At 38.7% G+C, this 14,560-nt stretch overlaps 1 protein-coding gene across 1 annotated transcript in view; it reads left to right on the top strand.

The window, feature by feature from the left end:
• The first annotated feature begins 2,231 nt into the window (after positions 1-2,231).
• Positions 2,232-14,560, top strand: part of CPO (carboxypeptidase O) — a 28,302-nt gene continuing 15,973 nt past the window's right edge. Inside the window, exons 1-2 of the mRNA XM_060193401.1 lie at positions 2,232-2,301; positions 2,412-2,521. Of these exons, the coding sequence (XP_060049384.1) occupies positions 2,232-2,301; positions 2,412-2,521 (180 nt within the window). The remainder of the gene's footprint in view (positions 2,302-2,411; positions 2,522-14,560) is intronic.

Here is a 14,560-nt window from a genome sequence, read left to right as displayed (position 1 = left end):
TGTATGTTATTATAAATTATAAGTTTTCACCTTTTTTAATATAATGGAGCAATATTCCACTGTGTGTATATGCCACATCTTATCAATTTATTTTAGAGAGCCAGAGAGCCGGCAGGGAGTTGGGGGGGGGGGGAGAACAGAGCACAGCTCAGCTCCAGTGTTTGGTGGTACCAGGAATTGAACTTGGGACTCCTGGAGCTTCAGGCATATAACTCTGGTGCACTACTGTTGCATTATCACACATTCTTCAGTTGTTTCCAACTCTTGGGTATTATAAAAATTTATTGACATTACATATTTTCAATCTGACTCCTTCCGCAATTTTTTCTATCTTATGAATGTCACCACTCCCTATCATGACCTTCTTGATCCCCAAGTCTAAGGGTTGTTCTTGAACTCTGTAATAAACTTATACTTGATACTTATCTCATAAACAAATGTGTTAGATTTGCTTTTAAAATAAATTACCAGTGTGACTATGTCTCACCCCATAGGAATGTTGCAGATGATTGCTTTGATTACATCCTGACCATGCTAGGCAGACGGCCTCACCAATGTGTCCCAGAATTTCACCTGTTCAGAGCCTTACCCCACTAGGGAAAGAAAGAAACACACTTGGGGTATGTATGAACTTGCCAATGTCCATGTCCAGTCACCAGAGAAGCAATTACAAAAGACCTTCCACCTTCTGTACTCCGTAAAGTCTTTGGTCCATACTCCCAGTGGGATAAAGAATAGAGAGGTTTTCAGTGGAGGGGGTGGGACTCAGAGCTCTGGTGATGGGAACTGTATGGAATTATATCCTCGCTATCTTATAGTCTTGTTAATCATTATTAAAATTACTAGACTTCTAGAAGATCCCTCTCTCCACTGTTACTGGTCATATCCATCAGGAACAACATAGTGTACCCCTTTGTGGGCCCCTATAAGACTTTGTCCTCAGTGTGGATCAACAATGGTAGGGACAGCCCCATTCTATGAAGGGAGGTTGGGCCAACATACTCTACCACTCGAGGGAGATGGGTCCTGCAATTAGTGCAGCCTAGAATGTTTCTAGCCATGACCACAGAATGTGAGCTCAAACCTACAGGAATGCAGAGGTTCACAGGCTCCTGTGCTAAATATGGGCCCCAGATCAAATCAATGGGGTTTGCAGTTAACAATATTTATATACTTTTCCCGTATTTGGAAATTATTCTCTGCTTTGATGCAGCTTTCTAGTCCTATTCCCAACTCTGACACCATCTTCCCAGACAATAACTTTGGTCCACCTGCATGTTAACTGTTGGGCTCAGGCAAAAAGTAGCAAAGTCATGGGCCCCTTGGAATATACCTAAAATAGACCTACTAGCTTTTTCCAAAATGGAGACCCCAAATCTCATCTATTATAGTCTTCACAATTACTTAACAATTTATTCTGCTTTATATCTTAGTGCTTTTTCAGCCACCAAGTTCTAGATGCTGCCATGATACCAACTTGATTTCCCTGGGCAGAGGATTTCACCAGTGTGTCCTGGAGCCCCACCTCCCCAAAGCCCTGTCCCACTAGGGAAAGAGAGAGAGAAGCTGGGAGTGTGGATTGACCTGCCAACGCCCATGTTCAGTAGAGAAGCGATTACAGAAGCCAGACCTTCCATCTTCTGCACCCCATAATGATCCTGGGTCCATGCTCCCAGATGGATAAAGAATAGGGAAGCTATCAAGGGATGGGGTGGGATATGGAAATCTGGCAGTGGGAATTGTGTGGAATTGTACCCCTCTTATCCTATGGTCTTATCCATATTTCCATTTTATAAATAAGAAAATACAAAAAATAAAAGGAATAAAGAAAATTGTCTTTAATCAGTCTAAAGAGCTCTCTCTCTCTCTCTCTCTCTTTATGTATGTATCTCTCTGCCTATCCAAAGCACCCATGAGCATCCTTTGCCACCATACTTTGATTTTTCTTTCCTTGAAATTGTATTAGTTGCCTGTACACCTATTTATTCTGTTCACACATGTTTACTTTGAATTCTATGGAGGTGGGCAATGTTTGCCTCATTCATCTTTGAATGGTTTCATCTTTGTATTCATGCCTGGTAAGGAAAGCAAAGTCCTTACACTTTTTTTGTAGAAAGAATGAATGCAAAGCAAAGAGTTTAAACTGAGGCCCCAAATGACTAAAGTTCAGTTTAAGTTCTCTACTTCTCTGCAATAGAATTTGCTTTACTGAAACGTAAATTAAAGCTACAATGAGACATCACATCACACCAGTGAGAATGGCCTACATGGAAAAGACTGGAAACAGCAAGGCTGACAAGGGTATGAAGAAAAAGGAACTCTAGTGCATTGGTGGAGGAAATACAAACTGGTACTGTGTCTATGAAAGCAAAGTACAAGTTGCTTAAAGTACAAGACTGGAAATACCCTAGGAACCAGCAATCCCACTCCTCAGCATTTGTCTGAAGGACATGAAAACACTAATATGAAAGGATACATGCACCTCTTAACTGATAGCTGCACTATTCACCATAGTCCAAAGGTGAAATCGACCTACATCAGCCATTGATGGAATACTAGATGAAGAATCTGGTAGAGGGGTGGGCAGTGGTGCACACGGTTAAACACATATAGTACTAAGTGCAAGGACCTGTTCAAGAATCCAGGTTTGAGCCCCTGGCTCCCCACCTGCAGTGGGAATTCTTCACAATCTGCCAAGCATGTCTGCAGGTGCCTACCTTTCTCTGCCTCACCCCTCTCAATTACTCTCTGTCCTATCTAGTAAAATAAAAAAATGGCCACCAGGAGCAGTGGATTCACAGTGCTGGCATCAAGCCCCAGCAATAACTCTGAAGGGAAGAAGAAGAAAGAAGAGGAGAAGGAGAAAGAGGAGAAGAAGCTAGGAGATGTGCTTAGTGGAATTCTACTTTGACGTTTTGAAAAGTGCATTACAATGCTTTAGGAAGATATACGCCTACGCCTACACTGAACTTCTCTGTTCCAGACTCTTGGAAACAGAGTTGGCAGTCAGCTGAGGTAAAGAACAACCACCTCATCACAGACCCCTGCAAGCGTCAACCCGGCTTTGACCTAACACGTTATGATTGGGCCCTCCTCAATCGCTATCGAACAGGCCATGGCCAGTGCGCCGCTATGTTCCATCGCTGGGGAGCCAGAGACGACCCGAACTGCCCCTGAGGCTACAGACAGACTATGACCCACATAGTCAACGACTGCCACCTCTCCAGATTCAAAGGAGGTCTCGAAACTTTACATCAGGCTCAACCTGACGCTGTTGACTGGCTACAGAAGAAGGGCAAACGCTAGAAGAAGAAGGAAGATATAGGTGGAACTGGAGGTGATTGTACTGAGTGAAATTAATAAAAGACACTACTAGATGGTTTTTCTCACATGTGGAACATAAGTAGCTAGAAACAAACAAAAGCTTTCAAAGTTGTAATGTAAATAATCAAACTAACTCTCAGACTCTGAAAACTATGTTATTTATCAGAGGGCAGAGGGAAGGAAAATGGCTGGACCGGCAGGAGACTGAGGGGAGAAGTAGGGTAATAACACTGGAGCTTTGGTGATTGTGGGTGACAAGGAGTGGAACCCATATATATAATGTGGGTGTGGAACTATACTCATAAAACTTTATGATAGTGTAAACCAGTAAAAACTATAATTAAAAACACAAAGGTTATTTTACACAACTGGACCTCTAGCAGTAATTTTATCTCTATATATGCTGGTCACTGTCTAAAATTCAGGAATATCCTTGATTTATCTGAAAATGTGGTGGAATATCTGGTCAATACCTTTATGTAAAAGGGAGTGCAGAAAAAAATCATGAATAATAATTTTAACTGTTTTTGCTTTGCCTAGATTTAGAGAATCCTGCATTTGAGTCAAAAAGTTGGTTCTGTGGTCTATCGGAACAAAAGAAGGCATTGGACAAAGTCACTAAACAAAACCACAGAATGCATTAAAGAATGGAGCCTCTGAATAATACCTGTTCCCACCATACCAAAGCAGAAGACATGTCACCAATTACGTCCCAATATCTATATGGAGGGAACAGCAGGAATGGATGGTCAACTCCTGAATACAAGGGCTTTGATTAAGAAGACACGTCCTATCAGTCTGGTGGGATCAAAACCTGTTGCAAATTTGTTGTTGTTTTTTTGAGTAAAAATTAAAAGGAATATGGCAGTGTTTTCTGCTGCTGAAAAAGCTGTTTGAGGACAGGATGGAGTTAATGAAGGGACAACTCATATCCATTTCTGTCTGTTGAGGTGTTCGCTAACTGACTTATCTTATCTTGGTTGTGGGAAGCAACCCTTAGGTGTACCTAGAGACATATGGCCTGCTGGTCTGTAGGGGAGACCCAGGTTTTTCAAGCTCTTTTTACAGAAGAATGAAATACCTGCTTGGGATCATTCACCTCTTGTGGTTACTCATTCCTGGGGTGCCAGGATATGATGGGTGAGTATGGCATGCAAAGAGGAGCTGGCTACTGTGCTTTAGAGTAGATGGAAAGACTTTCTTTTAAAAATTTTATTAGTTATTTAATAATGATTGACAAGATTATGGGATAAGAGGGGTACAATTCCATATAATTCCCACCACCGGAGTTCTGTATTCCATCCCCCTCCACTGGAAAGTTCCCTATTCTTTATCCTTCTGGTAGTATGGACCAAAGATCTTTATGGGATGCAGAAGGTGGGTGGTCTGACTTCTGTAATTGCTTCTCTGCTAGATATTGGTGTCGACAGGTTGATCCATACCCCTGGCCTATTTTCTAGCATTCCTTTATTAGGCAGGGCTCTGAAGAAGTGTGGTTCTAGGACACATTGCTGAGGTCGTCTGCCCAGGGAAGTTAGGTTGGCATCATGGTATTATTTATACACTTTTCCCATATTCAGGAGCTACTCTTTGCCCTGATTCAGCTTTCTGGTCCTATTCCCAACTCTGATACCATCTTCCCAGCCCTGCACATTAGCTGATGGGCAAAGGCAAAAAATTAGTAAAGTCATGAGCCTCTGGAAATATACCCAAGGTAGATTTCCTAGCTTCTTCCTACACAAAGACCTCAAATATCATCTGCTATACTCTTACCTTTAGATTCCTGAGTATTAAATAATTTGTTCTGCTTTATATCTTAATGCTTTTCAGCCACCAAATTGCAGATGCTACTATGACACCAACCTGACTTCCCTGGACAGACTTCTTCAAGATTAATATAACTTGATTCTCTCCTCTTCCTACCTATACACACCACCAAAAAATGATAATAACATTTGCTGATATTTTACCATTGCACATTTAAATCTTTGAGTAGAGATATTAAAATGTTGCTTAGCACAATGTATGAAAAATGCCAGTAGATATGTCATGATTTGTGACTAGAAAAAGAAAATTATAATGAAAAATCTATTACCCCCCCCAGCCACCTAGTTTCTCAATTAGCAACTTTCATTATTGAAATTGTCGATAAGAAAATGCCTACTAGCTTTAAATTCCAAATAATTTCACCAAGTCATAGTTACTGTTTTTTGAGGCAGATAGGTAATTATGCACATAGTGCTGTTGCCAATATTTTTTACTAAATTATGAAATTTAGAATTCATTTAATTTTAATTTTTAAATTTATTTTTTGTTATTTGTTTATTCTTGGGTAGAGACAAATTGAGAGGGAAGGGAAAGACAGAGAGGAAGATGGACAGAGACACCTGCAGCACTATTTCAGTGCAGGTGGGTCTGGAAGCTTGAATCTGGGTCCTGAGTACATTACTTAATGTGTGTGTTCAAGCCACCCAGCCCCTGTAATTCATTTTAAGATTTTACAATTCTAATAACATTTTATCATTGCTATTCTATTGGGTATTTAGTGGATTTTTACTTTATTTTTTTTTTCTAAGTAATCTCATGATGAACATCCAGGTAGATAAAATTTTTGCATATGTTTGAAAACATCCATGACATGTTACAAGAACTAGACTTACAGGGTTAGAAGCAGATAGAGAATGTTATTAGACCGTCATATTGCCCTCAAGAGAAGTTGCATCACTTTATATTATAGCTCCAAAACCAGTGTATGAAAAGGGTGGTTTTGTTTTATTTTGCTTTGCTTTTGTTTGTTTTCCAGAGCACTGCTTAGCTCTGGGTGTGGGGGGATTGCAGAAGCCAGACTTCCCACCTTCTGCACCCCATAATGTTCCTGGGTCCATACTCCCAGAGGGATAAAGAATAGGAAAGTTATCAGGGATTGGATACGAAGTTCTGGTGGTGGGAGTTGTGTGGAATTGTACTCCTCTTATGTTATGGTTTTGTCAATATTTCCATTTTATAAATAAAAATTAAAGGGAGTCGGGCGGTAGCACATGTGGCTGGAAGCACAAGGGCTGGCGTAAGGATTCGGGTTCAAGCCCCAGCTCCCCACCTGCAGGGTGGTCCCTTCACAGGTGGTCAGCAGGTGTCTTTCTCTCTCCCTCTCTGTCTTGCCCTCCTCTCTCCATTTCTCTCTGTCCTATCCAACAACGACATCAATAACAACAACAATAATAACTACAACAATAAAACAAGGACAAAGGGGAATAAATAAATAAATAATTTTTAAATAAATAAAAATTAAAAAAAGAAAATATCTAATGGTGTAGGAAGGTCTACTTTATACTAAAAAAAAGTTTCAGCACACAAGATGTAATGAAAAAGGAAGAAAAAAGATACTAAAACAGTCCTTGACATCTTTCATTAGTGATTTTCCCAACTGTTCTTCATTGTACACTTATTCTACAAGAAAGATTCACAAAAACTGTGTTTTAAAAATTGACAGTTAAACTCAGGTTAAATTATGAAAATGATTAGAATCAGATGGTGGAACTCAGACTAGATGACTTTCATTGAAAAGCTCTTCAGGACTCTGCATTCAAGGAAGAAAATTTAAATCTCCTAGGTTCATTCTAGCTGGCTGTTTTCCTGTTTCAAGAATGTTTACTAATACAAAATTATGTCCACCTATATATACATCTTTTATCAATTCAAAACAATGACCAAGTGCCGTTGTATATTATTTTCACTCCATGTGATGTAATGGTACTTTAGCAAATTCAAAGAGGTGGTTTCTCACATTTCAGTGTGAATCTGTGAAATGCCTTGACAATGTTCCCCCTCTGACTAATTCTTCCTAATGGCCTGTAGCTCAAGAAAATAGTCAGAAAAGATTTACTCAAAAAGTCATTTCCAGAATCACTAAGAAGAACAAGAAAGCAAAAAGGAAGCTGGCTTAATGTCCAGCATAGGTGACAATATTTAAAATTCAGTGATGCCACTTATTATGTGGTATATTTATGTACAGATATACATGACTTCCTGTTAAATATTATGCTGTAATTAAAGGTAGCATTTATAAAGACTTTTTGTTGATTTGAGCAATACAGACAATTTGAGAATACAGAATTCAGAAAGTGAATACAAAATTATAGGTAAATATAATCTTTACTGTATTTAATAAAAAATATCATAGGTAACTGAAAGAAAATAAAATATTAACAGTGACTAACTCTGGGAGGTTGACTTATTGTGAATTCTTTCTTTTTTTAAATCTCCTCTATTTTTCACCTCTCTATACTTATAATTTTTTTTTACTATAAGTATATGTTAATTTTGTAAACAGTGTATAAAGTTTAAAATTTACATTACTATCATGAAATATTCATGTAACTGTTTCTTTGCTAAGTATTTAAAATACAAAACTTGCCTCAACATTCTTTTTTTTTTCAGGGAGGTTTCCTCTTTATACATTCTAGTCCAATTCCATCAGACAATCTTTGATATGCAGTATTTATTAATAATGTACCCAAAGGATCATGTTTTCTGTTAAACATTTTATGAATTCATATTCAAAAGGAATACACAAAGTATAGTATTCTTTTCATTTCATGGGTGAGATGAGACTGGAGATAATTTGGGGGATTAGCCAGCTTTTCCTTTTCCTTTTCTTATATATTATTCATCAACAAAGAAATTCTCTAGAAACAGGGCACTTGTCTTTTACAAAAATATGGTTTAAATATTTCTTCAACTCAATACTTGGGTTTCTAAGGCTTAATTATTGTGTATAATCTTGTGTAGAAATGATAAACACTTTAATATCATGGGGTTTTACCCTTATTCCACAGAGTAAGCACACTTAAAAGTCATTTTATAGGAAGCTGGGAGGTAGCTCAAGTCGGGTTGAGCACACGTGGCGCTAAGAGCAAGGATCTTGGTTCCAGCGCCCGGCTCCCCACCTGCAGGGGTGTCGCTTCACAAGAGGTGAAGCAGATCTGCTGGTGTCTATCTTTCTCTTCCCCCTCTCTGTTCTCCCCTCCTCTCTCCATTTCTCTTTGTCCTATATAACAATGACGACATCAATAACAACAACAATAATAACTACAGCAACAATTATAAAAACCAACAAGGGCAACAAAAGGGAAATAAATAAATTCATTTTATGGAGGGAGAATGATGCTTTACAGGATAGTTATTGACACATGGGAGCAATTTCTTATCTCTCTATGATAGGAGTCTGCACACCACTCCCACAATCGACTTAAGTTCTCCTCTAGCAATATACACTGGGCCTCCTGCATTCTCTCTACCCACTCCCACCTATCTCTTTCCCAGAGTCCTTCTCTTTGCTGCAATACATCAAGCTCAGTCCAAGTTTCACTCTTGTGTTCTCCCTTTCTTAGTGTCTTCTGTAAGATCATTTGATATTCCTCTTTCAAACATAATTCCTTTAAAAGACCTTCTCCATCGAGGAGATTTCAAATTTACAATTTTTTAATTATCTTTATTTATTAATTGGATAAAGGCAGCCAGAAATTGAGAGGAAGGGGGAGAAAGAGAGAGGGAGAGACAGAGATACCTGCAGCTCTGCTCCACCACCTGTGAAGCTTTCCCCCTACAGGTGGGGGACTGGAGGCTTGAACCCAGATTCTTGCACCTTGTAATATGTGCACTCAACCAGGTGCACCACCACTAGGCCCCACAAGAGTTCACATTTTTTGCTCATTATATGGGCAGTCTTTCAATCCCAGGACTAGAAGACAACAAATGGGACTGGGAAAATGGCTCACCTGGATACTGTGGCTGCTCTGTCACTCGAGCAACCCTGCTTCACTGAATGGGGTCCCCGCTGCACGTTGAAGGAAGCTTTGGTGCTGTGGAAACTCTACTTATGTCTCTCTCACTTTCTATCTGAAAAAATTTGATGCACAGTGATAAAGTAGCATTGAGGACAGAAGAAGGAGGAGGAGGAGGAGAAGAAGGAGAAGAAATGCTAGCACACACTGCAGATATTAATAAGGGAAAAGTCAAATGTTGATACACTATTCAGTTACTTTTAATTTGTTTCCTTCAATTTTGTGAAATTCTCAAGGAATACCAACCTAGCTGAAACGAGAATTCACTGTGTGCTAGCTGTGCTTTTATTCATGTACTCACTTTCTCAGTTCACTGAATAAATAACAATGACAAAGAACCAAACACTAACAGAACCATTTAAATGATAGAATAGGATCCCTCTGAGTGGCCAGCATCCTTGGCTCCTATATGGTTGTGTTGGCTTTTTTAATGATTATAATAAATAAATACATATGATGAGCAAATAAAATAGTTTCATTACAACATTGATGAAAATAAAACAGTCCTGACTGATGACATTTTTTAGAGGAACTTCTTTCAGTATATTATATGTTGCCTAATGTTGTAGCTTCCAAGAATCTATCCAGGACATTAAGGACTATGACTGGGAAAGGACACACACACACACACACACACACACACACACACACACTCCTTGCAAGTCCTCAGAACAGTACAAGTATACATAATTGCTAAAAAGCTTTATTTTTATTCTGGCTATTTTGGGGTTTGAACATCTCTTTCCCCATCCTCAATCATATCTTCTTTAATGGCTTAATTATTTTTAATTTCATGTCTTGCTTAGTTATGTCTTTTTTCCTTTAGTATGTTCAGCTTTATAAGAAATAAATTCACTTTTCTATTACTATAACATATTTAATAAGATATCTCCACAGCTCTCTTTACTAATGTCTACACATCTCTAAATATAATTTACTGGTATTACTATTATATATAGTGATAGGAGTAACAACCTTCTGAGTTATTGAATTACTTAAATAAGATGATTGTGAAAATGCTTTGACAAGTGCTATATATATATAGTATATATATATATAGTAATAAGAATTAAATATATATAGTAATATATAGTAATAAGAATTAAACACTATATATAGTGTTTAATTATAATATATATTATATATAGTATATATACATATATATACTATATATAGTAATATATATTATATGTAGTAATAATAATTATATATATAGTAATAAGAATTAAACACTGTTATCCAAATACATGTATTTGATGACTATTTGAAAATAGCTTGAACTGTTGAAAACTTATGTGTAGATTGAATGCTTATGAATATTAAAAACACCAAGGAATTTATGTTTTAAAAATCAATCAGTCTCAAAATATTGCTTAGATATAAGTTTTTTTGGATATAATTTTTTTATTGAAAATGGCTCATTCTGAAGGACTTGTATTTAGTTTTAAAGTCAAGCAAATGAGAAATATTGGAATCAAATCCCTAAGTAACATAGATAAGCACACTACTACCATAGTTTTAATAACATGTTTCCTTTAGCCTTTTTGCTAAAATTCATTTTTATTGTTTTCATGTGTTATTTACACAGTCCTGTCCATGATATTTTCATATAAACCAACTACATACGGTAAAATTCATACAACAATGTCTCAAGACATTTACGATCTTGAGATCAAAGATCTTCTACTAGGTTCAAATTATCATTATTAGTAGTCATAATTCAGATATTAATATGCTTCAAATTTAAAGTCATGGAATTGTCTGGAGAAATTGGTTTTCATAAAAGTGATGATTGTGGTTCATGCTGCTAAGTGAACCCGAGTAAAATATTAAAATTTAGTCAGTATACTTACTGGAATTCTGTAGATATAAATGGAACTGGAGCTTTAATTAAATCTATCAAAACATTTTGTCCTGTAGTACAATTTGAAGGTAGTGCTAGATAAATAGCTAAATTATTCTCTGTATAATCTTTATTATTAATATCATTACAGCTAAATAGATTTTTTTTCTTCTCTTTGTTTTGCATTTTTACTATTTGTTCGCTTTTATTAAGCACTGGCTGTATCATAAACTGAGTTAATTATTAAACAAATGTGTTTACTACTCATGAACATCCTTTGGGAAGGTATTATTTATCCCATTTTACAGAATAGGAAATGAAAGCTTAGAGAAAGGGCAAATATAACACTATAAATTTTTGTCATCACGGGCAAAATGTGGGAGGACCGATAAAAGTCACTGAAACACTAGTTAATCTGATTGTTAATATGTTACATCTTAATGAAAGTTTACTATTCAAGAATTTATATACATTTCTCCAACAGTCCATAACCTTGTGCTATTTAGGTAAAACTCATCCGATACATAGTTGTTGAGTGAATTAGTTATAAGATAGTATGCTATGATAACCAAAATCTAACACAATTAAAAATATTTGAGTTTTGTTTTTTAGCTTGAGATAGAGTGAAAGAGACCACAATACTGAAGCTTCTTTCAGTGTAGTGACAGCTGAGTTCAAAATTGGTTTGAGCACATGGTGAAGCAACACATTATCCAAGTGACCTATTTCGCCACCCCCCACCACCACCAATTTTTGTTAAATAAAGCTCATTAGCTAGGGAACCAAAATATTCAAGTCACATCTTTTACATTATCTTGGATGAAACTTGGAGACATCATGTTAAGAGAGATACACTGAAAAGAGAAGGAGAAATAGTGAATGATTTTACTTATGAGTGAGATCTAATAAATAGGGACAGGGAGAGAGACTGCAAAGTGAAACAGATGGGGTGTGGTGTGATACAGCTAAGCAGAGAACTCTGGGGGAGAAGGGGGACAGAGGGGTGGAGGACAACTTTGGGGTCCTTGGTGCACATTGGGTTGTATCATGTGTCAATATCTGCTATGTAAACCATTAAGCCCCTTCAATAAAAAATGAGAAAAAGAAATAAAGGAAATGAAGGAAGGAAGGAAGGAAGGAAGGAAGGAAGGAAGGAAGGAAGGAAGGGAGGGAGGAAGGAAGGAAGGATAGAAAGTCTCTTTACATTTGTACTCTTCCTAAAGAAAAATGAATTCTTTATGAGTATTGAAAAAATATTCTTCAGATATTTGTGTGAATTACAAGCACAAACAATTGTATGACTTTCTAGTTCTGTTTGCAAGTTACTTAAGTTCTCCTGGTGTCATTCTCCTGACATCGATTCAGATGGTAACACTTCACAGGATTATAGGGATAATAGAATATATAATTAAATAATGTGCATGAATGTGTCCTCTTAGATGATGGCATAATACTTATCATAGAGTTGTATTGAGTCACATTATTGAACTATTTGTTAAAAGATAAACCACAAAAGTATAGACTGAGTAGGTTCAGATAAAGCACGTTGATTGAGAATAGCTTTTCAGGATAGAAAGTACCAGACCCGGAGGCTATTTTTTCCCTTTTGTTGTCTTTTTTGTTTTTCATTGTAGTTATTATTGTTGTTGTTTTTGCTGGCGTTGTTGTTGGATAGGACAAAGAGAAATCCAGAGAGATGGGGAAGACAGAGAGGGAGAGAGTATAGACACCTGCAGACCTGTTTCACCGCCTGTGAAGTGACCCCCCTGCATGTGGGGAGTCGGGGGCTTGAACCGGGAACTTTACTGGTCTATGTGCTTTGTGTCATGTGTGCTTATCCCATTGTGCTACCATCCGACTCTCTGTGCTTTTTTTTTGGGGGGGGGGGTGCAACAGAATTGAAAAGAACCCACAATCCTGAGGCTCCTTTCAGTGTAATGTGACGAGGTCCAAACCTGGGTAGCGTAGCACATATTCTTCTTCTAGCGTTTGCCCTTCTTCCGTAGCCAGTCAACAGCATCAGGTTGAGCCTGATGTAAAGTTTCGAGACCTCCTTTGAATCTGGAGAGGTGGCAGTCGTTGACTATGTGGGTCATAGTCTGTCTGTAGCCGCAGGGGCAGTTCGGGTCGACTCTGGCTCCCCAGCGATGGAACATAGCGGCGCACAGGCCATGGCCTGTTCGATAGCGATTGAGGAGGGCCCGATCATAACGTGCTAGGTCAAAGCCAGGTTGACGCTCGCAGGGGTCTGTGATGAGGTGTTTGTTCTTTACCTCAGCTGACTGCCAACTCTGTTTCCAAGAGTCTGGAACAGAGAAGTTCAGTGTAGGCATAGGGGACCAGATTGGGTGACGAGACGTCAAGCGTTGGACAGGGTGGGCGAAGATATCCGCGTATATTGGCAGGTCCGGTCGAGAGTAGACGTGGGAAATGAACTTAGATGATGCCACATCCCGACGAATATCTGGCGGGGCGATGTTGCTAAGAACTGGCAGCCATGAAACCGGGGTGGAACGGATGGTTCCAGAAATTATCCTCACGGAGGAATATAATTTGGAATCGACCAAGTGGACATGGGGGCTACGGAACCATACTGGGGCACAGTATTCTGCAGTGGAATAGCATAATGCCAGAGATGATGATCGTAGTGTGGAAGCGCTCGCGCCCCATGAGGAGCTGGCCAGTCTTGCAATGATGTGATTCCTCGCGCCCACCTTTGCTGCAGTTTTTATGAGATGTTCGTGAAATGACAGGGTGCGATCGAGAGTAACGCCAAGATAGACTGGCTGGGCTTCATGCCGGATTCTTGTATTGCCAAGCTGCACATTAAGCTCACGCGAGGCCGAGGCATGGTGTAGATGGAAAACAGATGATACCGTTTTTGCAGTGCTAGGGATTAGTCGCCATTTTTTACAGTAATCAGATATCAGAGACATGTCTTTTGTGAGTGTTTCCTCGAGGATGTCAAACTTGGATGCCTGAGTTGCACAGCAGATGTCATCAGCGTAGATGAACTTCCTTGAAGAAGTTTCTGGGAGGTCATTGATGTAAATATTAAATAGCGTAGGAGCCAGAACAGAGCCCTGGGGGAGGCCACTTGAGACAAGTCTCCATCTGCTAGACTTGTCACCCAGATGCACCCGGAATCTTCTGTTTACGATATAGTGTTGGGCACCCATGGAGGCAGGCATCTTGAGATCTTGACTAGGAGACCACGGTGCCAGACTGTGTCATAGGCTGCTGTGAGATCAACAAAGACAGCACCCATCTTTAAATTCTTCTAGAATCCATTTTCAGTGTAAGTTGAGAGGGCCAGGGCTTGTTCGCAGGTAGATCTTCCTGGGCGGAAACCAGCTTGGGCGGGTGATAGGAATTTCTCTGTAAGAGGAGAAATACGTGACAGAAGCAGCCTCTCAAGGAGTTTGTAACACACGGAGAGGAGAGAAATTGGTCTATAGCTGGCGGCCAGTGTTGGGTCTTTCTTTGGTTTCAAAACTGCTATTATCTTCACACAAAGCCAAATTTTGGGCATAGATTCAGATTCCAAAAT

Source organism: Erinaceus europaeus, chromosome 7, assembly GCF_950295315.1.
Source record: "Erinaceus europaeus chromosome 7, mEriEur2.1, whole genome shotgun sequence".
Lineage (NCBI taxonomy): Eukaryota > Metazoa > Chordata > Mammalia > Eulipotyphla > Erinaceidae > Erinaceus > Erinaceus europaeus.
The sequence above is the reverse complement of the archived record's forward strand: the minus strand, read 5'-3'. Positions and strand labels throughout refer to the sequence as shown.